Below are 26568 nucleotides of genomic sequence, written 5' to 3'. Positions count from 1 at the left end.
ATAACGCCCTTTAGCAAAATTATTTCTGTCCAGATAAAAGGTGGTTGGTTTGTATGTTTTTATACCAACCTTCACGAATAATACTGGTAGTCACAGGCCAGCTTTTGAAAATAAGGTAATATAAAAACTTAACTTAAAATAAATAGAAATATGAAAATAATTCTCAGAAATCACATAATTAACAACATTACAAAAACGACTTAATGCATCAGCATCTAAAAACCCAACCCAAATGGTAAGGTTTTATGTAGTGTCTAAAAGAGTGTATGGTTGAGGCAACTGCAGGTAAACTTTCCGCTAGAGAAGTTATGTGGTCTAATAAAAGGAGAGGTTACTGCTCCCTGGCAAACACTCCCGCGACAGAGAGATGCAGAAAGAGATGCTGGATTCCAAGGGGTCTGGTCAGCTTGGCAGGACTGTACCTTTGTTTCTGCTGCATGGGTTGCTGTCTCATAGCCATATATTGCATGTCCTCTTGTAGCCGATTTAGAGGGGAGTCTGGCTTGACACGAATCCCATAGTAATGATATTTGGAGTTCCCCCTTTGGGAAAAAGCAAATATTAAAGACAAGGAAATGTACACAACCTAAAAGCAAATGTGATCCCTTTGGGTTGTTCTTAAATATTTTAGATCTGAATTGTATCTCAGACTGTTGTTAAATTTGGCTGCTTTCCTCTGACTGCGCAAGAATAATCCTATACAGCCAATTTAGTCCCAGCAGAATGGAAAGCTATCTGAGTATTAGATATTCACTTAGTTACAACTGCAAATATTTCACAATCCTTCCACATATTGGTCTCTTGACAAGGTTTTTACCACTCGAATAGAAAATGGCCCAAACAGCAGGGGACTGTGGATTACTCTAATGATTAAGAAATGTACTGTATGTAGATTTATACGTAGTTAGTTGGCTTGATCTCAGAATGTCAATAGAATTTAAGGAGGCTAAGTGCGTATAGGATTTCAACCAGTGTTACTAGTTTGTGAAAGAGAAGGGGTGGGGTAGGGGAGAGAAATTGCAATTATTTTGTCTTTAACTATTTATTCTAAGTTTCCTTTTATGACAAAAACGTAAGATCAAAAGGAAGTTGCTCCCACTGGGCAAAAGATTTGCAAGCAATAATGCAAGGACATGGTGCCCTTCACGGGGACTCCCTTTGTGCCCCCTGCCCAGTGGGATGAACAAATGCTGTGTATATGGTGGCCACCCAAAAGCAGCCACCTTACATATGGTTGGCAAAGCTTTCTCCTCTCTCTCCTCTGAGGGTGGTACGAGGGACTTAGCCTGAGAGACCAGAGGGGGATTTACTCACTGCCTATATAATCACAACTGTTGCTGTGTTTGGATATGGGGCATCATCTCTAGGTGTCAGCCAGGATCCTGAAAGAGGTGTGGGGTGAGCACACCACCCTCTAACTCAAAAAGAACCACCTGGTCTGAGACCAGTGCCATGTCCTCAAGTGTTCAGTTACAGTCAGGGGAACATATAAATGGACTGCAGTTGTTGCTTTCTACCCTGCAGCATCTTCCCACAGGCAGGCTGAACAAAGCACTTCATGACCCCATGGACCAGAGCACGCCAGGCACCCCTATCCTCCACTGCCTCCCACAGTTTGGTCAAACTCATGCTAGTCGCTTTGAGAACACTGTCCAACGATCTCATCCTCTGTCGTCCCCTTCTCCTTGTGCCCTCCATCTTTCCCAACATCAGGGTCTTTTCTAGGGAGTCTTCTCTCCTCATGAGGTGGCCAAAGCACGTCTTAGGACATGCCTATTATCAGAAGCAGAATCCCTGTCTGTGTGCCATGCCTTCCTGCAGCCAGCTGTAGCCAAAGAAGCTGTGGGCTGCTTTTCTTCAGTTCATGGTCCTGCCTGAATCTGGCACTACAGGCACCAGTAGCTCACAATTCCATCACTATTATTCTATGGAAGTTTGTTCACATTCCATATGCTGCTGGTTTCATCCATATGGCAGCAGTTGAAACATTTCCTGCATAGCATCAAGGCATGCAATCCGCTGTGACAATATAAAAAGGACCCTTGTATTCTGAAATGCATGTTATCTGGGCTGTTGACATTTCTTACACAGGCTGAATCTGCAAACCGCACACCTTTGTTCCAAGGATAGCTTGCTTGAAAGGGGGCTGATTCATTCAGAAAAATGAGGTGCAACATTTGGAAAAATGGACAGAAGCATTTCGTCCCTATTTAATCTAAGGCCATTTGTTAAATGAAGCACCTTACATGCTGCAATGGATAATATAGCTTGCAAGTACTAATTAATATATGTACCTCTTATAATGCTTGATAGAAACTGGTGCTTTGGCAATGTCTTGAAAGAGCAATATGGGAGAAGAAAGTGCTTAATACACATTTTAATGAACTGGGCAGTATATTTAGACAATTGCACAAACTTTGTTTTTACAGCACTTTGTTGTGGGAGTTGCAACACAACCTTATTCCACACAGGAGTGTTCTAGTTTAGAGTTCTAGTTAGACTCTCTCTTAGTCTAACCTACTTCACAGGGTTGCTGTGAAGATAAAAAGGAGGAAGGATGAGGGGGAACCATGTAGACTACCTTGAGCAAAAAGGAATATATAGCTAATAAGTAATATTACAATTAATATACAGTTAATAAGCAGTCATTAATAGCCTTATCCTGCAAGAACATATTAGTGGTGGTGAACACAGATGCTGTGATTGAAAATTCCATGGTTTCATTCTGTGCTATGTTAAAAGACCTTGCCTATCCTGAATCTCCCATTATAAGGTTCACAGAATTGCCCTTTGTTCTAATATTATGAGGGCAAGAAAAACATCTCTTCATCCACTTTCTCCACTCATATATAAAGCTCTATCACGCCCCCTCTGACTAACCACCAGACTGCCAAGATCTCCTTCCTGGTCAATCGCTGCAAACTGAGACTGGAGGGAAGGGGGGCTTTGGGTCTTTAAAAAAAACAAAACGTTTTTTGTACTTCTGCAATTTGGGGTTTTCATGAACATGAAGATTCCCACCTTTTGTTTCTCAGTGATCATGTTTCAGCTTCATGTCTATTGTCATGGGAGCATAAATTTGCTATTAGAGGGAGTAACACTCTGTCCCGTTAACTCAGAACTTTGCTTCCTTACACTAACCTGGTTCCCAATCTTCTGGTTCGTAGGCCCATGAAAATTGACCTTATTAGTTTTCCAAAAGAGGCAGCATTGACTGGGTCCAATTTATGCTCCTGACAGTGTCTCAAGTAGTGGTTGTAGAGGGTACTTCTGGGGAGACTCACTCCTTCTGCTGTTTCATAGTTGTCTAAAAGCCACTGGAGCTATTTCAAATTGGGAACAAAGAAGAAAAATAATCTCAACATAACTTTGCAGAACAGTTATGCCTTCATTAGTGTTGAAATAATGAAAGAACAAAAATAATTCTCTCTGTTTAGCTGGACACATCTTTCTTTAGCTCCAGGTAATTCTCCACAGAAATTTTAAAAGCATTACATCATCTTAAAATAGCTTTTCAAATAAAGAAACAGCAGAATTCTTAAGACTTGTGGCCTCAGGTAATATAAATTACTTTAAGCAGCAACATGTTAATTCCATGTACACTGACCTAGACTTTCAGACAAAGTGTTGGCACTTGAGAGAAGAAGAGCAACACTGAAAACAAGTCACACAAACAAAAAGGAAAATATTCTTATGAAGTACTGGTAACATTTATCCATGCTTCTGTAGTATTAGATTACCAAGGTAACAAATATTGCAGTATTTACTTGAATAACTTGTTTTTATAACTGCTGAAGATTCTGGATCAGATCCTGCTCCCACTAGTGAAAGGGGGGAGGGGAGAGAGAGGTCCAATTTCACTGAAAACCAAATTGGGTCTTGTGAAGAAGCTGGGCTTCCTTTGGACCAAGGGTGGGCAACCAATGTACAACTCCCACCATCCCTTTCCATTGGCCCTGCTAGCTTGAGCTGATGGGAGCTGGGAGTCCAACCGGAGGGCCAGAGGTTTCCCTAGCCCTGCTTTAGGCTACTTTATTTGGGATTTACATGATCATTCATGGGTTGAGGGGCACATTGCAGATATGGCAAAATTATACAATGTATGCAGAGCAGATTGCAAGTACTGAGACAGAAACAAAGGATCACTTTCCAAATAATCAAACCACTTAAATTTTTTACAGTTTTAATAGGGAAAACATTTTTACAGCACAAATTAATACTGTACTGTACATTCCTATTTAGAAGTAAACTCCACTAAGAAACCTTGGATTAGCTTTCCATCTTACATTCTAGTGGAGGGGGGAAATGTTCAACCAGTCTTTGAGGATTGGTAGTTTTTAGTAAGATATATAGGAATGGGAGAGGTACCTATGGCTAGATATACTTACTGATTAGCTGTTCCAAGCCGTTTGGTGTAGAACAGTGGTTTTCAAGCAGTGTGCTGTGGCACCCTGGGGTGCCATGACAACACTGGTCTCTGTACTTCTTCCCTTCCTTCCCTCCCTCCTCTGATGCCCTTTGGCGTCTTTGCCTCCCCAAGGCTTGCACAGCAGCCCTGGCTATAAGCTCTGCAGGCGAATGGTGCCCTGGAAGGTACCTCTCTTTGGGGCAGCTCAGAGCAGTGGCTGCCCAGAGGACTCCCAAGGAGAGGAGGTGGTTGAGGAAACACTCCACAAGGGAAGGTGTTTGGAAAAGGGTGAGAGGCTGCCAGCTCTGCAGGCAAGAGGTCGCATAACTGGGCTCCTGAGCCCCACAGAGAGCTGCAAAAAGAATGTAGCTGATCAAGGGAGTCATGGACTCACAAGGGTTGAAAATCTCTGGTGTAGACAAGCAAGGTTTTGGGGCTGTAGTAACAGGCATCTGCTGAACAAACTGGCCCCTGTCATTAGCCATCTCCCTATTAGTGCACTCTAGTTACCAGACCAGCTTGAATGACAAAAGCCCAAGCAAAAACCTTCAGCAGAACCCCAGTCCCCAAGAAATGCCTACTGCAATGAGTATCCAAAGGTTAAAATCTTCCCGCATTGCTGCTGTGAATGAAGGCAGTGGAAAGGCTATCAGGATCAGCAGGCGAAGGAAAAGTTCCTCTGGCCACCAGCAGCCAGAATGAGACTTTCACGTGGAAATCAAGTTCACGGGGCAGGCAGATGAGAAGTCCCGGAGGTACTGGGGGCGACCAGAAGGACTGCTCTCTCCCTTTTGCCCATCATGCTTTGCATCTTGTGTCCCAGCCAACACAGCAACACAATTAAGGATGCTGGCCGGTCCACTTCTTATCCTGAGTGGTTCCCCACCCTCTTCCTTGACACCGACTTCTCATGCCAGACAGGATTAGAGGTTTCCTCAAAAGGTGGAGGCAGGTGACCCTCTGCATTTGGGTTCAGATTTCATCTTAGACCTAAGGCATGCCACCGACTCTCAGCTTCAGCCACTCATCAAAGGATAATAACACTGACCTGAGTTACAGTGCTGTTGTAAAGAATGTTATAAACACTACGAACCCTCTAAAAAGCTGTATACATTGTATATTTCTTGTTGCTGTTCTTACTGCTGCTGCTGTTCTTGCTAATATAAAAAATGGAAATAGTTATGCTAGGTTATGCTGTGCTTGGGAATTCCACGCGGTTGCAACTGAGATATGGCTTGTTTGTTTGCTCAAAGCCTATCAAACAAGAGATCCAGAGTGTCCCTTTCACAAACAGAACTGAGATCCCGGGGAGGGCAGACTATTTTGTACAATTACCATTTTCCGCTGCAGCTTCCTGCAACACCCCCACTGTTCTGGATTGTGCCCCCAAAGCAGTGTTTTAGGAAACAGAGAGAGAGGGAAGGGGGAACATGGCCTGGAGCACTCCGTAAGCAAGCCTCTGTGGAGGGGAACTCAGGATCCAGCCCGTTCTTCCTTCCTTGTTTTAGTTCATGTGCCCAATATTATTTCAAGATATCTCATTTGTCACAAATCTCTTTCAAATTAGTTATGTACCATTATGATCATATAACTTATGACGGTATGTCAAGGGAAATGGTAACCTTTACCTTGGTGTATTAAAAACACTTATTTATTTCACTAATGAGCTAACATAAGCATATCTGAGGACAGGAACCATCATAGCTTTCAAACTTTGCACTTAACTCATTATAATTAATCAGCATAGATTAAAGCAGATATTCTATTGCTATTTATCCCAAAGGGAAATACTGAAATGGAATTGCAAAAACCACAGAACACTTCCCAATTAAAATATAAATGTAACATTTGACATTTCACCCCATAGATGAATTATAACATATTATGATTAATTTTAAATACATTTTTACAAAAAAAAAATAAACAACTTTACTTTTGACAGAATATAACTGTTACTTGCAATAGTCATTGCTGGCAGTGCGGTCAATATTCTGAATAAAGACTTTTGCTTTAGGACACACACATTTCACTGACAAAGGTCCAGTTGTTTTGAATTATAAAACTGGGGGTAGAGCAGAGGATGTTTTAGGTCACAGAAAATGTTACAGTGAAAATAATAAATTTAAGTTCTACATACAGTGGTACCTCTGGTTAAGTACTTAATTTGTTCCAGAGGTCCGTTCTTAACCTGAAACTGTTCTTCACCTGAAGCACCACTTTAGCTAATGGGCCCTCCCGCTGCCGCTGTGCCACCAGAGCACGATTTCTGTTCTTATCCTGAGGCAAAGTTCTTAACCTGAAGCGTTATTTCTGTGTTAGCAGAGTCTGTAACCTGAAGCGTATGTAACCTGAGGTACCACTGTATTTGGAAGCATGGACCTCCAAAAATGAGCAAGGCAACAGCTCTCTTGCATGTATGCTAGTAGTGGGTGTACAGGATTATGATTGATTATTCTGATATACCGCTCTTCAGCTGAAGATCACAGGGCAGTATGTAGAATAAAAAGCTTAAACTTGCCTTTGAAACAGTAAGAGATGCCCCTCTAGTAACCAGCAACTACTCTGACACAAATTCATGCAGAATAGGTCTAGCAATGAATATTAGCATTATAGCTATACAGCATTTTCATGCTCAGGTGCCTATGGCTCCAAATAACTGATGCTGGGTATAAACAGGGGATGGGCATTAAAATAATGAGAAAGCCACAAAAATAAGTAAGCATTAATACTTGGCCCAACATACAAATAATTTAAAGAAAACACTAGCTGACAGCATTAAGACCATGTTGTAAGACCATGCCATACTTCTGTTTCAGTGTATCTGGAGAAGTGTGCATGCACATGAAAGCTCATACCAAGAACAAACTTAGTTGGTCTCTAAGTGCTACCAGAAGGAATTTTTTATTTTTTATATTGTTTTAACCATAAAGTGTTAAGCATTGGCATTATAAGTCACCATTATGATAGTCTGTTTCAAAGTACAGTGGTGCCCCGCTAGACGAATGCCTCGCTAGACGAACGGCATTCGTCTAGCGGAAGCTGCCCCGCAAGACGATAAAGTTAATGGGGCTGCTTCGCAAGACGAAAAATTTTCGCCTTTTTGGGGGGTTTAGCGGAGCGCGGCTGTCATTGCCGCTTCACTAGACGAAAAAGCCGCTAGACGAAAAAATTCGTAGAACGGATTATTTTCGTCTAACGGGGCACCACTGTAGTTTGGAATTTAAATTTTAGTCAAATGTTGTTATGATGTGCAAAAATAAGTTAATGTAATAAATTTACCTCCCTTCATCCAATTTCAACCTTCACCCTTCCACCTAATTCTCAGCCACACTGGTAATTACCATACACATAAAATGAGGGGAGGTCAGATAAAAACAGAGATTTAAAATACTATTAAACTATGTGCTGTTATCCCATCTACTGAATGTCATCCCACTATAACCTCTAAGTCTAAAAGATCTCTACGTTCAAAACTTAATTTTAAGGAGGGGTCTGGGTCAGGTTTCTAGGAGGAGGAGTCGCTCTGCCAGCTTGGAGAGGTCTCGCTGCTGAGGAGGTGTCGGGGCTCTCTATACATCTAAGACCCTTCCCGCTGGGCTGAGGGCAGTTCCCTGACAGGTATATTGGTTTATTTTTCTGGAAATATATGTTTACATAAAGCTATGATATTTTCAGCCATGGATCACTAGGCACTGTAAGAAAATAGTTAATTTTGCAGGTAAAGATTTACTATATGGCCCACGCTACTACAAAACAGAACTTCACAAAATACCTGCTTTGGAACAATGACTTAGCTTTGCTTTCCTTTACCCTGGAAATAGCACAGCAAGGTGCTCTTTTGTCAGATTTACCAACACGTTTCAGGAAATGTGGTGGCAGTTTACTTATATGCCAGCAGGTAAATTCTTGAATGAATTGAACCAGCTTTTTATATATACACAATTAGTTAATTTTGAGATTATCACATATTTGGAAATTTCATTTCCATAGTTATGCTTCTTTTAAGATCTTTTTTCATGCAAACACAAGTTAGAAAAGCATTCTTTCATCTGCAAGACTTGAAACATACAGGCTTTGTGATTTAACAATAACGAGATGGCATGATGAGAGCTGAACAATATTTACAGATTTTTGAGTGGGGCCAACTTGTGGGATGGAGGAGTGGGAAAACACAAGGGTAGGAAAACAGCACTGAGGATAAAAAGATGTTAGGCCTACTCAAAAGGTCATGGGTTTATGAGCATACAGAAACTACAAGCGTATGGACCCCATGAACCAAGCCCCTGACTCTCCTTGACCCCAGAGGCAGCCTGGGTCACGTCACCCTGGGCTCAGTCCAACACTCAGAGGCATCAGGAGGTACAGAACCTAAGGCTAGGTCAACAAAGCTCAACAATGCATTTCTTCCTGAAGAAACAGAAGCTTGTGTACCTGTGAAACACCAGACATGTACTTTTTCATATTTCTGGCTCTCCTCCAGGTGCACAATTTTGTATATATAAAAAGAAAGTGTTTAAGATGCCAACTGATTACAATATTGGCTTTTGTGTAATGAATATATGGAAATTAACACCATTTTACAAAGTGGCAAAACACTTGCCATTTTGAGAGGCAGGCTGTATATGAAAACAGTCCTCATATGGCAAGGACTCTCTGCAAAGGGATGTTATAGTCCCACTACAGAATTCCAGGTGACCCCGTCTGGCTTGGAGGGGAGGGTTTTGCTCCACTACAAAAGCATCCCCACTTTGTCGGCATGGGAGTGAGATTGCATGGGAAACAATAAAGAGAGATACTCAGAACATGGCTGCGGTAAGGGCCAAATCTGCTTCCTCCCTCTAGTAGTGTCCTCTCTGAAAGTCCTATCTGCTCTTATCTATACAGGTCTAGGTCTTCGCCTAAAGCAGGGGTAGGCAACCTAAGGCCTGGGGCCTGGATGCGGCCCAATCGCCTTCTCAATCTGGCCTGCAGACGGTCCAGGAATCAGCGTGTTTTTACATGAGTAGAATGTGTGCTTTTATTTATAATGCATCTCTAGGCTATTTGTGGGGCATAGGAATTGGTTCATCCCCCCCCAAAAAAATATAATCCTGCCCACCACATGGTCTGAGGGACAGTGGACTGCCCCATAGCTGAAAAAGGTTACTGACCCCTGGCCTAAAGAGTCACATCCTGTTTCTTGGTTGTACTGGAGCACGGTGGAGTATTAGGAATTGGCAACAAAGAAGCATAAAGCAGTGAAATTATTTCTTTGCTTAAAAAAATCTTAAGTCACAACTGTGACATCTTTTTGTTTAACATTTTATTTAACAGTATGAAGCCTATGTTAACAATCCAAATAAAACTGGGTTTTTTTTAAAAAAATGCTCATGGTGGTTTGAGCAATGTTATAAGGGCAAAGGAATCAAACAACTCAACAATTTTGCTGCATTGTCATTGTGTCTGAAAATAGATACAGTGAGGAGTTGCTATGAGAGCTTAAAAGTAGAAAGGAAGATTCAGGAGACAAAAAAGAAAAGGAAAAGAAAAGAAAAAGAAAAAGAAAAAAAGCAGCAACCAAAACAAGCATTTAGAAGGCAAGCTAGGCATGCAAATCAAGCAAGGGATTAGTTTACATGAAGAAGAGGCAACTTACATGGCTGTTGAGAAGAGAGCTTCTGTGAGTGGACAGACCATCAGACTTTTGCAGTGTCTCAATCGCCATTTCAATCTGATAATAGATGTCATTAAAAAAAGGGCTCAAGACAAGATAGTAATAAAAGACTGACCACAGAAATTTTGATAGATTGCCAAAGTTCAAAAGAAAACTTTAGTTCAAAGCTATTACAATTTATTGGGGGCATAGTCTTCAAATATTTACCCCAGCAAATTTTGCAACAACAACTGCTTCAACAAAACTGAAAGAGCAAGTTATCAAAAAGGCCACCCCCCACTCCTGCTCATTCCATAAAAAGAAAGAAAGACAGACATGATTTATTGTTAAGCCACAATGCAAACATTTCAGAATCCTGAGCATGGTATAATATCCATAGAAAACAGATAAGCATCCTAGAAAATAAGTATACAAAGAACTGGAAACACTTGGTTGAGCCTGCAACCCTCTGCTCCGTTCTGGGAGCAGGTCTCCCTGATCTTGGTGAGACCTACTTCCAAGTAAACATGAACAGGATGGCACCAGGAGGGTTTCTTCTTTGGACCTACAAATTCTTATTATGTGTCTCTTGCCAGGTGATTCTTGAAAAATGATTGAACAACTTTAATTAATCTCATGATTTAAACGGCTACCAAGCCACCAGAATTTATTGACTGGGCTAGCACCCTGGCCTTCCAAAGACAAATGCAGATGAGCAGGAGAGAACTACACTCAGATCTGGTCCTTTGCTGAAATGCTTTTGCAAGAGCAGTTCCCACTGCAAAAATGTACACCGCTGCTCAGTTTAAATAGGGTAATGGGTTCCGAAATGGGGCTGGGGGGGGGGGAGAGACACAAGACAAATCCCTGATGAGCCTGATGGAACATATGCTTCATTCACACCTGCTCTTTCTTTGCATCCTGGCCTTGTGTATATGTCCTTACGTAGAATATTTGCATTTGCACTTATAAATAAATCTGTATGCGGGAATATATAAAAATAGAAGCATTTTGACAGAACTTCCCAGTTCCCTCTTAAGCTGCTCAGAGAGATAGTAACAAATAAGCTACTGTGATGATTCTGAATGAAATAAAAACAGCATGAAATCAATCAGTTGTTGGGGGGGACACTACAGAATGGACAAAAACATAAACATGTTTTTATTTTTCTGAATGGAGTCTTTTTAGAGAACTTTCTACAATGATCAGATTATGAAGAGACCAACTGAAGATAGTATTTGTCTGTGTCAAACCACTGTCCGATCCAGCCAAGTCTTGTCTACTCTAACCAGTGGAAGTCTTTCCTAGCCTCCTAGCCGTCTACCTTTTTAATTAGAAATGCCAGGGGTTGAAATGTGACCATTTACGCCTGTACAGCATGTCCCCTCCCACTGAACTTCAGGCCCTTCTCATAGGACACAGAAAACTGTAAAATACTTTATTTAGTATAACATTCTCCAGGAAATCTATTTATTTTTTTATTATTTTAAACCACGATCTCAGTGAAGAATCTTCAAGGTCTCTAACAAAGTATATTAAACATGTAAATCGTCAAATTTGAAAAACACCCCAGAGAAACAAATTAGCAGTGATGTTGATCAGAAAAGCAGAAGCAGGAAAAAGAGGTAATCAGGGCAACTCAAAAGCCTGCCAGAAGAGGACCACTTTGGCATGATGTCTAAAAACCAAAAAGAAGGGAACGAGATGAATTTCCCTAGAGAGAATTCTGCAGCTTTAGAGAAGACATTGCCTGCATGTTGCAACTCACTGCAATGAATATCCCAGCACCCCGTCCTTATGGCGTTAGGGACCCAGACACTTTAGGGCATTATAGCTCAAAAGCAGCACTTCAAGCTGAGCCTGGAAGCCAACTGGTCACCAATGATGTAATTGCAAAATGGGTGCTGTACGTGCTGCTATTTCCAGAACATAAATCATAGGCAGACACATGCAAAGTACAGTATTGTACAGTGGTCTAACCTAGAACGCCAAAGATACAAGGAACCTTTAAATGCAAGTAACATAAGCTAAGTGATTCCAGATTTGAACCTCTTTCCTGATCCAGCAGAGCTCTTCTTATGTTCTTGTATTCTTAACAGCATTTTATATCATAGGAAAATTAACTGTTATGGGGGAGTGTTTTAGCCCCACTCTTGCTATGTAGTCCTGTACTGGACAGAGGAGAACACAGTAACAGAAAGTATTGTACTATACTCTCAAGTAAACAAATGACTTATTATTTTGAAAGAACATATCACTAAGTTTGTATTAATAGACTAATAACTATACACCCTAGTTTTATCTAAATTAATGCAGACTAAAATGGTTGCAAACCTCAATACACAAAGCACTGTATGGATTGTCCATATTCAAACCTTCAGTGTACAACAGGACTAATGTGAGTACACAAATAATTTTAGATCTCCAGAAATAATGTCCTTCTAATAATAATCTGTTTAGACCTGCAATGTGCACAAATACAAATAAATCTTCTGTTTGCCAATAACAGGCTACAACGGCAAATAAATAATTGAAATGTGCCTGTCATGTTGCCTTCACATATTCTCACAAACGACAGCCTCTATTTAAGATAACTCTTCCAAATTTTGGGGGAAATTGGGGTAACAATGTATTGGAATATGCAACTGTATGAATGTGCTAATTGCATCTTTTAATGATCAAGTCCCTATTAACACACAACAGGAGAGTGAACAAATATTTTTTTTTTCCATAAAGAGACATTGATTTAACATTTGTGCACAACATACCACCACATGTTAAGGAAACAATTCACTACAAATTGTGTGTGTTATATTATCAGTATGTACAATGTGCTTTCTGCTTTAAAAAAAAAGTTCTCAGAAGAACAGTTGTTTAGTTATTGGGTGGTACATGGAGTATCTTGCATTTGAAAAGGCAAATGTTGTGCTACAGTAACTCATAATTATGGAGTTGGCATATAATTATGCAAATTAAGAAAATTTGCATAATTTGTTTCTAGTATGTCTAAGCAACCATTTCACTGCTCTTTTTAGGGCCTTTTCTTGCATTACTCTGGTGACATGGAAGTGATTGCAGCATTTGTATCTGAAAAATACTTGCTCTTCCCCACGCCAATAAATGTCTTGGGACATGCAGAGCGAGCTGTGGCTTCCCTCTGTACCAGTGGTTTCCAATTGGTGGTTGGTGGACCCCCTGGGGGTCTGCATAACCCACCTAAGGGGCCCATGGCACCACCCAGATAACAAAAACTACCAGAGAGATATCACAATTTTCAAAAGTAGGGGGTCTAGGGCTTGGCTTTTGAAAAAAAGGGGGGTGGGTCTGCAGCATTTAGCTAATTGGGAACCAGCGCTTTACACAAAAGCTACCCTTCCCATCCTGCCAGTTTAATTTGTGAAGGAGCCCTTAGCGGTCCCTCTCTTTTGCCCAGTTTCCACACAAGGCGAAACCATGAAAGAATCCCAAGTGAGTGATTGCACTTTATTTAGCAAGCCAGTTCCCTAACCTGTGGCTTGAAGTGGACTTGTTTTGAAACTGACCAGGGTTTGTTATGAACCATCATCTCTGCTTCATCTGCAAAGACACTCCAGCCCTGCAGGAGGACAGAGAATAGCACCGTCCTGCACAGAGCACTAACACATGGGACTGCAACCTTCATTCGTTTTCACACTTTCAAGCCACGATGGAAACTTCCTGAATTTTTTAAAATAAATAAATAAAATTGTTCACAATTTCAGCTGCTTTCTGCACTCAGTATAAAATTCTGCACTCGTATGGAAATGTGGATTCCAACCAATCACACAAAGCCTCTGGTGGTACATTAAAAAATATGGCACAATCTCCTATTGGCTTTTAGGAAAAGGTAGAACATTCACAGTAGTGTGATTTCATACCTTTCTCTTATGTCTTGTTTAAATCTTCACAAATTCTAAATACTTAAAGCAGTCTGAGTGCACTCCAAGACAAATGCTTCACAGCAATGCCGCAGATCAATTGCTGTAGCAAGAAAACATCTGCAAAACATCAATAATTGCGACTAAAACAATGCAAACTATTTTTTAGGACCTTGGGGCAAAGCTTGCATCTTCCGGTTACTTTTCTCTGAAGTTTCTCTCAATAAGTTCCTTGAAATTTCAGCTCCCAAGCCGTCCACTACTAATTCCACACAAAAGTGGAACATACACCTTCTTCAAGGTATGTCAGGAAATTCCTTTAGGTAGTGTTTTTGTAGAACCAATCAACAAAATTCTCAAGGTTTCATTGATCCTATGGGCTGGAGTTAGGGGAGTAAGAACTTCAAGCTATCACTGAAGCACAAATTTCTTCTCCTTTCCCAGCTTATCACATCAGAGAGAGAAAACCACATCAGAGAGAGAAAGCTCATCCTGCTCTATAAAGGAGAAGTGGATAAGGAAAAGGGAGCAACAGAAGCCAGCCTGGTCTTGCTCCCCTCTCGCTTCCACTATGGGCACCACAACATTGGAAGAATCTTAGCTCCCTATCAGCCATGAAGTGGAAGAGTTGCCTGCATAATGTAAGAAGACCCTATCCCCTCTGTGCATGTGTCCGTGCACATGCTGTCAGGGTGAAAACAGGGCGGGCTACCAACATCAGTTTTGTCAAACCCTGGCAAGAAAAATGAAAAAATACTGATTCAGCACCGGTTTATACAACGTAGAATCTTTCCGAAACACAAATATATAAAAGATTCATAGTAAAATGTCAGCTTGTGTCAATATTCAGCAGAGATGGAAGCTGAAATAATTATAGAAGCCCACCTTCATAAATATGGGCTCCCGTCTGGCCTGTTTTAAATTGGTGATCACTGGGTGACAAGTGATTGCTCACTGATGGATGAGAATCTGTCTGCAGAACAGGAAGTGAGGCAAATTTCAGCAGTCGCCCTCTGCCCTGCTGTGGCCCAGGCATTCTCTAAATCTGTTCAGTCCAATCTGCTCCCAGAACCCCAGTCTCCTCAGAGGGGTGTGTGTGGCCAAATGGATTCCCTTCCATCAGTGGGCAGTTACCACTCAATATCACTATCATTATCTCAGGTATGCAAATGAAGTGAAACATTAATTGCAAACTCACATTGATTTTGAGAGTGACCAAAGTGAACAGGGGAATCTTACTAATAATTTGAAATCCTCTGCCTAGATTAATCAACATCTGTTTATTAAGGATAGCATTCATGAATTAACCACCAATGAAAAATCTTGTGTAACCCGCCAGTGGCATAGCGTGGTTTGCCAGCAGCACACACCAGGAGGCGGTAGGGCTCAGAGGGTGAACGGAGCCTGCCGTGCCAACCCAGTCCAGGCTACTGTCAGAGCGCCACACACCCCAGAGCCAAGCGGGGCTGTGCTGAGCCACCTACTTGCCTATGGTGGGGGGCAGGACAACCAACGCAGCCCTTGGATCATCCCAGCCCTGCTCCACTTCACAAGGCTGGGATCTGATCTGAATTATTTGACTGGCGGAACTCAGAACTCAGCCTCACAAAGCCATGCAAAGCTGGGAGGGTGGGGTGAGCAGTGCATCCCAGACAAATGTGCCCAGGGTCATCACCCTGGCAACCCCCCCCCCAATTGCTACACCCCTGTAACCTGCATATTGTACTTTTAACACCATTTAGCAATACTGAAATACAACGCTGAGAACTAACTCAAGTCCTTTCCAAAGTAAATATAATTCTAATCTGGTTCACAGTGACAAAATGTAATAAAAGACTATCATAATATCAATGAATTCAAACATCTGATTTCAACATAAGCCTTGTTTTTCATATTGACTGTCACTCATTTCTATGTATAAATCAACAGCTTTTCCCATTTTGTAACTATTTCACATTGGGATTTTCAAAAAATGAACTTGTAACAGGTGACAGAAATACTGTCATCAATCTCCAAATATAATACTGATGTCATCAAGTAGTTGGTGAAACTGGCATACAGAGAGCTTGGTGGATTTCTTTTTCTTGTAAATGCATTATAAAACACTTAGCAGAGTAAGCTTCCATGGCATATTGTTAGAACAAGATACACAAAGAACTTCTGGAATCTTGAAACAGTTTATTTTCTACCACATCATAGTTTTTTTTTGGGGGGGGGTTGCTGTTGCAAAAATAATGAGGAAGAATACAGTAATTATGCAGTTCAAAATAGGGACAGTATTTCACATTACAGAACAAATATAAAATTTGAATTTACCAGCCACTCTTTTGTCTTTTGCTATTTTAACACCAATTAGTCATAATATTAAAAAACACACAAGCTGCTTGAAAGTTTCTCTTTCAAGCTCTTCAGTTTTTTAAACTCTCTCTTTTTAATTTGCCAAAACAGATGGTACATGCAACAATTATGGATATTGCTGTGTATGGCATCAGCAGTTGAAAAGTATGCTCTACAATTCCAACAATTTAAGATTTATTTAAAAAAACAACTGAGAAGTATTTTTAAATAAAAGTTTCTAGCTGTAAAGCGGAAGCACAATGTATCTACAATTTATACGTATTATGTAATAAACTATTTTTTAAAAACCCTAAAGAAAGTACACACAGAAATTAAAAACCCTCATTTAAAAAAAGGAATCTGATTTTCAATATATTCATGGTTGGTGAACCTTCTACATCAAGGGGTCAACATTTGAAATGTATGTAATTTCCTTTCTTAAAACTTGCCTTTCCTAGTCTGCATCCAAAAACCCCTATACATTATAATCTGAATTTGACAAAACTACACAATGTCTTATGAGATTTCCTCTTTAAACTTAAGTTCTCTTGAATGCCAATCTACAAGATCCACTGACTTTACAGAATGGTTTTTCTGGCAAGGCAGAGAGAGTAGAAAAGGAACCTCAGAAACCTTCGTTCCCTACAAGGCTTTCTGGGTTTCGTTCCCAATGTTTAATATTTCTCTCATTAATATCATAATGCAGTTTTGGGTTGTTTTTTTTCCTCCTTTCCTCACTGCCTCTGTATTTTAACATGGCTACTACAAGCAGCTCTATTTTATTTGTATGTTCTCCTCCATTTTGCAGTCCTCCAGATATTGCAGGACCACAACTCCCATCATTCCTGGCCATCAGCCACGCTGGCTGGAGCTGATATGAGTTCAATAACACCTAGAACACCACAGGTTCTCATAACATAATGGCCTCGTACAGATGCAACGTTAAACCATGGTTTGTTAAACTCAACACTGGTTTCTTTGTATGTCTTAAGCTGACTAAGATCACTCATCATGGTTTGTTTGGAGCAAATTACACTATTGCACTTTGTGGGAGACCGGGATCACCCAAGTTGTGTGTGGGCAGGGTGAGGAGGCTGTCAGAGCAAGTGTGGGTGAATGTGAAACTGAGAAGTTTAATGTCTCCCTTGCCCACTGAACAATCACCGCTGAGAGGAGCAAAAGAAAGCCTCGCCTGATGGCAAACTACATAATTTGGGTGCAAGCAGAAGACTTTCAGAGGGAAAGGACTTTTTCTTCAAAAGGATTGTGGGAGGAGGATGTTTTACTGCTTAGAGGCTTTCTGGAGAGGCCAAAGATCTCCAAGGTGAGTGTTTATGTTCACTGCCCAGTTTCTGCAACCAGCCAATGGTAAGGCAGCTGGTGATGCCTTGCCAGTCCCCAGATGCCACAAAGGGCTTCAGCGTAGCAGCAGGGTATTTGCAGAGGAGCTCAAGGAATAGCAAGCCAACACTAGACAAAACAAGCCATGGTTTGTCTGAATATCAGTAAGCTGGACCCTAGACTATTCAACAAACCATGATAATACAAACTATCATTTACTGCTACAATTTATATTAACCAGGAATAGGATTGGTTGTTTTTAAGGAATAAAAAGTTATCAAACACTGAGTTCATTTGCATCCACCTGCCATTTAGCAACTTTACATGCAGTTGCTAATCTCTGTGATACATACCTCTAATGCAGTCAAATGCCTGCTCACATGGAAACTACAACTGTGACTGAAGCTGCTATCAATATCAAGAAAGCTAAAACACAAATGACAACCACATGGAGAACTACCTAGAGCAACCCATACAGGAGACATGAAATCCAGAACTGAAAAGAATGCAGTGAAAGAAGCTGTGATACTGTCAGTATATTTAACTAAATTTCCGCAATTTTATTTCCCCACAAAGTAAATATCCTGAACATAGGTTTGAGAGAAAGCCATCTGAAAGTCTGAATCTATTCGAATAAATCTGAGTAAAACCATGGAAGAGAATGAGACTCATACTTTTCCCTTTCTCTCCCCCCCCCTTTTTTTGCATGGTGGGCGTCAATTATTTGGGGCAAAAACCCCTGCGACCCATTGCTGTGAAGCTTTGTTCATTTCAATGTCCTTGTGGAAGTGACACGGAAATGAATAGAGGTTGCATGGCAACAGGGCCCGGTAGCCCGTGCCTTCATTAAGCCAACCTGGAATTTCTGCTACTGAAAACTAACATGCAGGAAAGACGTAGCTCAAGAGAGACCGAAGCGTCTGCGCTACTTACTGTGGCTGGGGAGGCGCGCGTGGTGTGCGTCACTGAATGGCCAGAGTTCTCCATGGAGTTGCCAATCAGGTAGGTGCCTCCCGTGCTGCTGATGAGCTGTCCTCCCGTGACACCCATCTGAATGCCTCCAGTGCCCACCATACTATGAGAAGAGACCACAGTAGTCACCTGTGCAGAACTGCCTTGGGTATCAAAGTAATTCCCTCCAGTGTTTTGGCTGTACATCTGAGTTTCTGTGTAAGGATACGTGGTTGTTCGTCTTCAGGGAAAGAGAGAGAAAAGACAAAATTGTTTATATGCATCCTTTTACTAGAGGAAGACAACTGTTTCACCACAGAGTTAAGCACCAATGGCTTGCATCGAGCTAAATATTATTTCTAATTTCTAACAGCATTTATTATTGCACAAAGTCTTTTAAATTTATTAGCTTATAATCTAAAATGAATTCTCTTTTCCTGGAAAAAACTATCAACTATTTACTACAAAAGTAGCAACACAGCAAACTGTTATTTCCAATGTTTAGAAGTGGAGATGACACACCCTTTGCTAATAGAAAAACACAACAAGCATGTAACTCCCGAGTCCACCTGTTTCAAATGCTCACCCTCAGTGATGTCAACTTCAAGTACTTTTGAGCTCAGAATACAAAATACTAATTCACTAGAAAGATGACATACACTTACGGGCAGAAAAATGGCTCAGCTTAGATGCTGAAAACTTGATCAAGCACAGAAAGTGTGCTGCTGTGTTTGCCCATATGTATTCAAACTTCTGGGTGAAATCATGAGAGCTATACAATAACTTTAAAAAGAAACAAAAGCAGATTCTCCAGATTCTAGCATGTCCAACGGAAAGCACAAGCGATGTATACAGGAACTGGGCTGTGTGTGTGTGTGTCCCTGTGGACACAAACATAAAATCATGAAGTTGGAAGGGACCCTGAGGATCATCTAGTCCAATGCCAGTTACTATTTTCATGTGCTCAAGATGTTTTGTGTCTTTCTGACATTTCCCTGTGGGAAAGAAGTCAGGTAGTAATAATTCTGATGAAAGAGAATGGCACTGAAAGGGTAAATCTTTTATATTTTCTGAAGTTTCAAAGGTGGTGTGCACATGGCACACTCCCACACATTGATTTATTCCCAGCTGACTCTATTAGGTTCTATGGAAATGTCATGACAATGATCTGTCACCTTTTATAAATTAGTACTTCTGCCACCTCATCTTGCCTCAGCATGTACCTGAGCTGAATGCGACCCTAAATTCTCTTTCATCTGCTCATTCAATAGACTTTGTTTACCTGGAGCACACTGATCTTTCCATGCAAAAGTTGCTCTTAGGTTTAGTACTGTTTTACAGCTGCTTTTCACTCCATCAAGAAAGGCTTTTCCTTGCAATTAATTCTTTTCTGTACTCAGTTAAGTGTTATTTCCTTACAGGCAGCCTAATTGCTATAAAAATCTAAACGCACAGAAGAACCTCAATTCAAACACCTGTTCATAATACTGTAGTGTTTAACTTCACCATCTATTTACAAAGAGTTCATTTATTATTGTTATTTCAACAGTATGCAGGGATAGTAATAGAATTTAATAACATTAATACATTTAATCATATTAGCCAATATTACTGTGAGGAAAGTAGACAAGATCTCTTAGCTAAAAATTAGGAAAGCTGCTTACACCCATCAATATTTATGAGAACTAACCCAAGTTTTTATAGGTTTTTAAATGATTTATTCCTGCAAAGCAGAGATGTTGAAAACATTAACCACAATGTAATTTGCAGACAATATATTTGGAATTATTATGGAGAGGAGATGGAGAATGTTAACACGACCCTGGGCTTTCGTTTTTGGCAGCACCGCATGTCCTTCCTGAGGGTCTGGTTCACACATCACACTAACTAGGCCAAAGCAGTGCTTCGTGCAAATGCATGAGGGTGCAAGTTCTCAAAGGGAAATGGCAGCCACCTTGTTCCTCCCCAGTTATTCTGCTGGTGGTTTGATTTAGGACAAACCGTGATTACAGCTTGAAGCTAGCTAGTTTAGAGAGAGCTAAACCATGGCCTGGGGCTTAGATGACATGGCTTGACTTAGTACAGCAGCAGCAGAACCAAGCGGCAATGAGGCCACATTCCCCTCTCCCATGTTCAAGGTAATGTGAAAACCAGGCAAATGTCTAATTCTGCCCTTAGGAAACAGCTTTTGCAACACAGGGAATGAACAAAGGCATCTAGAAGGCTGGCTATATGAGAAATAAGCAACGTAAGAGTCACAATACTAGAGACCTATAATTAATTAGAGATATCTAGCAACATAAAACTGAAGGAGTATGATAATTATAAAAATTCAGGTGCTAAACTGATCTCTTTCTATCTGCACAATGCAAGTGACATATCATGGTCACATTCATCCATGAGAAGTACATTATAATGGTAGAGAACAGGCAATACAACCTCAAGAGTCATCCACTTTAAAATGTACTCTTTGTACCTCACTATTCATAGATCAACCGTCTGAAAACTCACAGATCTGTGATGTGCATAATATACTGACTAGAATGCTGCTTCTGCCTCACTGAAAATTTCCCTATGAGCATGGCAAAGATTCTCTACCATAAGGCAGTTTTATTTATCACCCGGTATTGTAATGACGTATGCACCACTTTAAGGACACTGCTTGCTCTCTCTCACTTCTTTCAAAATTCCTAGACTGTGTAATTATCACATACTCCTAAGACTGTGTAATTATCACACACTCCCATAATCAGAACTGTTCAGCTTATTTGTGGCATTAGCTTATTTATGTTTCCTGTGTCTACTGAAAAGAAAAATGCCAACCATGGTTTTCATCTCAACATGGGCTTCACCTGTATCATGTGCCAAAGAAACACCCACCACCCCTTCAAGATCCACGCCAACCACAAAAGATCATTAGCTACCACCAGGAGTCAACCGTGATGGAGCTTAAAAAAACAAAACAAACACAGAATGAATGATGGGGGTCCATCATTCACAATTGGCGAGGGTGGTTTCATATGTTCACTTTCTCACACATTTTCCCATCTTTGGTCCTATGTGCAGCCTGCATGTAGAAGATCTGCATGGATGAGTGGGATGTCCAAGGTGAAGGACTTACATAGCTCCGTTTGTGTAGACGGTGTCACTTCCCTCCACATACTGCACCTGGGCTGGGTAGACATGCTGGACCTGTTGCACCGTTTGCACTTGCTGAACCTGCAAAGAAATCAGTCACATGATGAGATGGGTTTCCCTCTCGGCCATTCGGCACCTAATCTCTACTGTTGCTAATTATTAGTGAGCAATAAACAAACAGTGGAGCAGTGGAGCTTCTTAAACAGATTACAAAACAAACCCACAGTATGGTGACTAAGGACAAGCTCCCCAAGGCATGCTTGCTTTATTTATCTGTACAATTTTAAAGTAATCATACTAATAACTTTATTATTTATACCCTGCCCACCTGACTGGGTTCCCCCAGCCACTCTGGGCAACTTACAGCATATATAAAGGTAAAGGTAAAGGTACCCCTGACCGTTAGGTCCAGTCGCAGACAGCATATATAAAACATAGTAAAATATTAAACATTAAAAAGTAACTTTTCAGCAGGTGTCAACATAATGTAACATAACGTAACGTAACATTTAGAAGAGATTCACTCTTGTTCTGTAAATATACCTGAATTATCAAAAAGTGACTTAGCAGTATTAGTTTCATGGCTAAATTTTTTTAATGAAGGGGGAAAGAATATTGTGAACTGTTCAGATGCTATGACAAACCATGGTCTGTGCTAAAATAATAATTTAAACCCAAACTATAGGCTGTGTTTCGACAGAACAATGAACTAAGGTTTATTATTATAGGAATGAGTGTAGTCAAGCTCATGTATCTTCCCCTCTCCTCTCAGCTTCCATTATGGCTGCAAGGAGCTCCAAGAATTTTGTTTGCCTTTTTGACGAAAGCACAATTCAGCAGGAAATGCGAAGCCATGTAAGCCATGGTTAGTCTTCATTATGGTTTGCTTAAACAAGCCAACTGCAGACTGTGGTTTATGAAGCTGGCTTGTTTCAATAAATCATAGTATGACCCCAGTTTATGATTCAGATGCAACCCCAGACTGCTGTTAATCCGAAACGGAAGTGAAAACATCCCCTCTCTTTCTCAGGCTGTGATGGAAGAGCAGGACAGCACAAAACCAGAGAGGGTGAAGCTGAGGCCCAGTGCCTTTTCGGGGGGGGGGGGTTACGGCACTGACCAGCAGCTTCTCCCCCTGCCCTGCAACAACCACCGTGAGCGCCACCAGCGAGGTGACCAGGGGGCACCCAGCCAGCCAGCAGTTGAGCCCAAGGCACGTGGGGGAAGCACATCATAAGCTGCACCCCCCCCCCATTCTGGCACCCCTTGGGGAGCGGGACTTGGGTGCTCCGGTCAGCCCTGGGGGGATGGTGCCCAGGCCCCGGAGGGGCTTTGTTCATGCCATGGCTCCCCATGCAGCTGAGCATCTCTGGGGGGTGGCGGTGGCGGGGCTGTGTGCCACTGAGTACCACCAGAAAAAGCACTGCTGAGGCCGACACTCATTCCTATGTCTAACATAGCAATACCTTAAGTGCTGACACAATCAAGCAAACCATGGTTTATAGTTACTTCCCTGCTCAATAATCTTGTCTCTGGGTGCAATGGCCTCTGGAAACAGAACAAAGGACTTAACTATGGGTTTTCTATTCAGACCTCATACCAAACCACAACTTGTACAAACCACAGCTTGTTTTCCAATTCTCCTTTGCCAGCCTATTGCATAGCATGGTTTGAGTCAAGCAACAGTTATACTTCCCTAAACATGGTTTGCTGGAAGTTGGAACTTAATTCTGTCAGCAAATTCTGCCTTTTAATAATTGTCTATTTCCTTCAGGAGCACTGCAGCTGTCTGGACAAATTCATGCTATTTCCTGTCAACTAGATTCTGAACTCTTGAAAACATAACAAAAATGCAGCTTACCACTATCTTTTATCCTGACTGCTCTGCTGCATGATATCTGTTTTCAAACAAAATTACCCTGGAATTCGTGTCCATATTTATACATTCTATAGATTTATATGTGGATCTTCAGATGTTATCCTTGAAGATAATCGAATGAGTAAATATGAAGAACTGCCAGCAGTCTATTACTCACACTACTTTGGGGACTGGCAGGGGGTACTGTTTATCCACACATTGAGAGACGATGAAAGATATTCTAGTGCTTAAGTGCTTTTCAATTATATGTCTCTGCTACTCTAATTGGACTGTGTAAAGCTGTTACCAGCAAATTAAATATCTTATTTTTTTGCTATTCACATAAATCTTTGAAAAGCCATCAGTACAAATTCTTCATTTGAATCAATACAAATACCTTCACTTTAAAAACAAATCATATACTTTTAGTGAAAAACTGAGGCCTTGTCATCCACTAACCCAGAATTTGTAGGGAATGACTTCTGTGCAATTACATTAATTTATTTATATTATTCTCAACTGTGAAGTCTTTCCATTTTGAATCTGTTTACAAACCTATGTAAGGATTTAAGAATTGTCACAATGTGCTTTTTAAAAACACCAGGCCATTTTCGTTCTTACAGTTTTGAACTTCTGGAAACTATAAGGTGCTTTGACTACTTCATTCCAGCTGGGACTGATTTCAAAAAATCCTAATTTGTAGAGTTGGAAGGGAGCTTGAGGGTCACCTAGTCCAACTCCCTGCAATGCAGGAATCTGAACTAAGGCATCCATGATTATCTCCTCCCCGACTAGGTCATCTAAGAATTACAAACTTGGCAAGGGCACAAGCCAATGGGGGGAGAGTACCAAGGCTTCTGTCCTCCCCATCTCAGACAAGGGCAAGCAGCCAGCGGAAGTCAGGAAGAGTTTCCAGAGCAGGAGAGGCAGCAGGAGACGGAGGGCAACCAGAAGGCAACTTCTTCCTCTCGCTCATCACTGAGATCGGTCATCCAACACCCCCTCCCAAATCTCATTTCCCCAAGACACATCATGGATACAATTTATGTAGACAATTTATCTCACCACCAGGTCAGGCCAGCATCAATCCACAATAGTCAGATCACGGAAGGCTCACTGTAAATGAGCCCACTACCCACTTAAGAAAAATATTGTGATTTATTCTTTGGGCATTCTACCCCATCCAGGGTATAAACCCATCTCTTCTCTACCCCGCCAATGTACAATGCACAAGATCTCAATATATGAAAGGAGTTGAACAGGTGTGTTTACATGTCTATTAATGGCAAGACTGTATGGGCAATTTCAATATAAAAATATGTTAAAGCATTTACCTAGTTGTGTGAATCAAGTAAACAGGTTTTCAATCTGTAAATCAGTACAGTGGACGCTCGGGTTGCGAATGTGATCTGTGCGGGAGACGCGTTCGCAACCCGCAGCACCGCGTCTGCGCATGATGCAATTTGGCGCTTCTGCGCATGCGCGATTTAGCAGTTCTGTGCATGTGCGAGTGCCAAAACCCAGAAGTAACCCGTTCTGGTACTTCCAGGTTCGGCGTGTCCGTAACCTGAAAACGCGTAACCCTCAGCGATCGCAACCCAAGGTATGACTGTAAATGGGAAAAGAGTGAGCCTTTAACAGATTTGTGAAAAAAGACAAAATGGAATTACAGTACTAATATCCTAAGTATTTTTTTAAAACCCCAAACTTATTCTCCCTAGACTTACATATCAATAAGAAACCTGATTTAAGAGAACTCACCATGCTAGGATTATTTTCTAAAACAAGAATTGTATAATGGTAGTTTCCTCATTGCGAGAAGTGAAGGGACCAGACAGAGGGCCTTCTTGGTCGTTCCACCGTGTGGAATGCTCTCCCATCAGATGTCAAGGAGAGAAATAATTATACGACCTTCTGTAGACATCTGAAGGCAGCCTTGCATTGGGAAGCTATTAATGTGTGATGTTCTGTTGTGCTTTTGTATATTCTCTTGGAAGCTGTTCAGAGTGGCTGGGGCAACCCAAAATAAGCTGTACTTGCAGTTGTTATTGGAACTAGGAACATGCAATATTTCCTATCTAGCTATCTATCTTACATCATCACTTAGCTATATTTCATGGGCAAACCAGTTAAATATCAAATTTTAAAGACCCAGTTCTAGATATTTGAGGAAAGGGGGAGGGGAATCGAACTCACGAAATTAGTTTGGAGAACCAAAGTAAATGAGGTATAGTTGGGCATCCTAGCATATCTCAACCTACTTCCAGCAACTTCATTTGAACAAGCCCTTCACCTCATATGCTCAAGCTACCACTAGTGACATGGGTTTTCCGGAGGGGGGGGGGAGTCCTACGCAAATTAGGTGGTGTACATAGGGTAGTTTGCATCAGAAAATTGTCAGTCTGCATTGGAAAATTTGCCAGAGCTGCCATGACAGAAGACAGGACATCACCACCAATGGATAACCCTATAAAGGAACCCTATAAAGGAAGACCACAAGTCAGACCGCAGGCTGCATGGCCTGGGGCGGGGTCATCCTGGCCTCACGTCTTGCTAATTGACTAATGCAGGAGACGGGCAACTATGCTCCTGATTCGGTTGGGGTGGTGGGGGTTAGTTTGGTGGGAGACCCTTAGCTCTCCCTACCTATATGCACACATTACAGTACATTAATTTTGCTACAGGTGGTCATTTTAAATATTTTTACTTTAGAATCTATTATCAAACTGCCAAAATATTTTGTTACTGTTATTGTTCTTACCCTAATTTGAGTCCTTCACATTGTTTATGGTTGGCACTGGGGAGAGATTTGTTCTTGTGCCTTTTACAGCCGTGTGGAAGGCAGAAATTAAGCAGGACAAGACTTTTATTGTGAAGAAATACAATTACATAGAAAGCTTCACCTATTGTCAGTCTGTGTCAATACATCTTATTACCTGTTTGTGGGGTTCAATTTATTTTTGGGCCCTCCATTCCCATCTACAACAGAGGGTACAAAATTGTATCT

General features: G+C 41.2%; 1 protein-coding gene across 4 annotated transcripts in view; it reads right to left on the bottom strand.

The window, feature by feature from the left end:
- RFX3 (regulatory factor X3) overlaps positions 1–26568 on the bottom strand; it is a 123001-nt gene that overhangs the window by 23790 nt on the left and 72643 nt on the right. For 2 of the 4 annotated variants that reach the window (XM_033172776.1, XM_033172777.1), the window contains exons 3-7: positions 21687–21784; positions 18548–18806; positions 10044–10118; positions 3142–3323; positions 423–542 (exon numbers count right to left, since the gene is read on the bottom strand). In XM_033172776.1, the coding sequence (XP_033028667.1) occupies positions 423–542; positions 3142–3323; positions 10044–10118; positions 18548–18806; positions 21687–21784 (734 nt within the window). The remainder of the gene's footprint in view (positions 1–422; positions 543–3141; positions 3324–10043; positions 10119–18547; positions 18807–21686; positions 21785–26568) is intronic. The other 2 variants (XM_033172779.1, XM_033172778.1) reach the window with 2 other exon arrangements.

Source organism: Lacerta agilis, chromosome 16, assembly GCF_009819535.1.
Source record: "Lacerta agilis isolate rLacAgi1 chromosome 16, rLacAgi1.pri, whole genome shotgun sequence".
In the NCBI taxonomy this organism is placed as follows: Eukaryota; Metazoa; Chordata; class Lepidosauria; order Squamata; family Lacertidae; genus Lacerta; species Lacerta agilis.
This window is presented reverse-complemented; position numbering and strand designations above follow the sequence as displayed.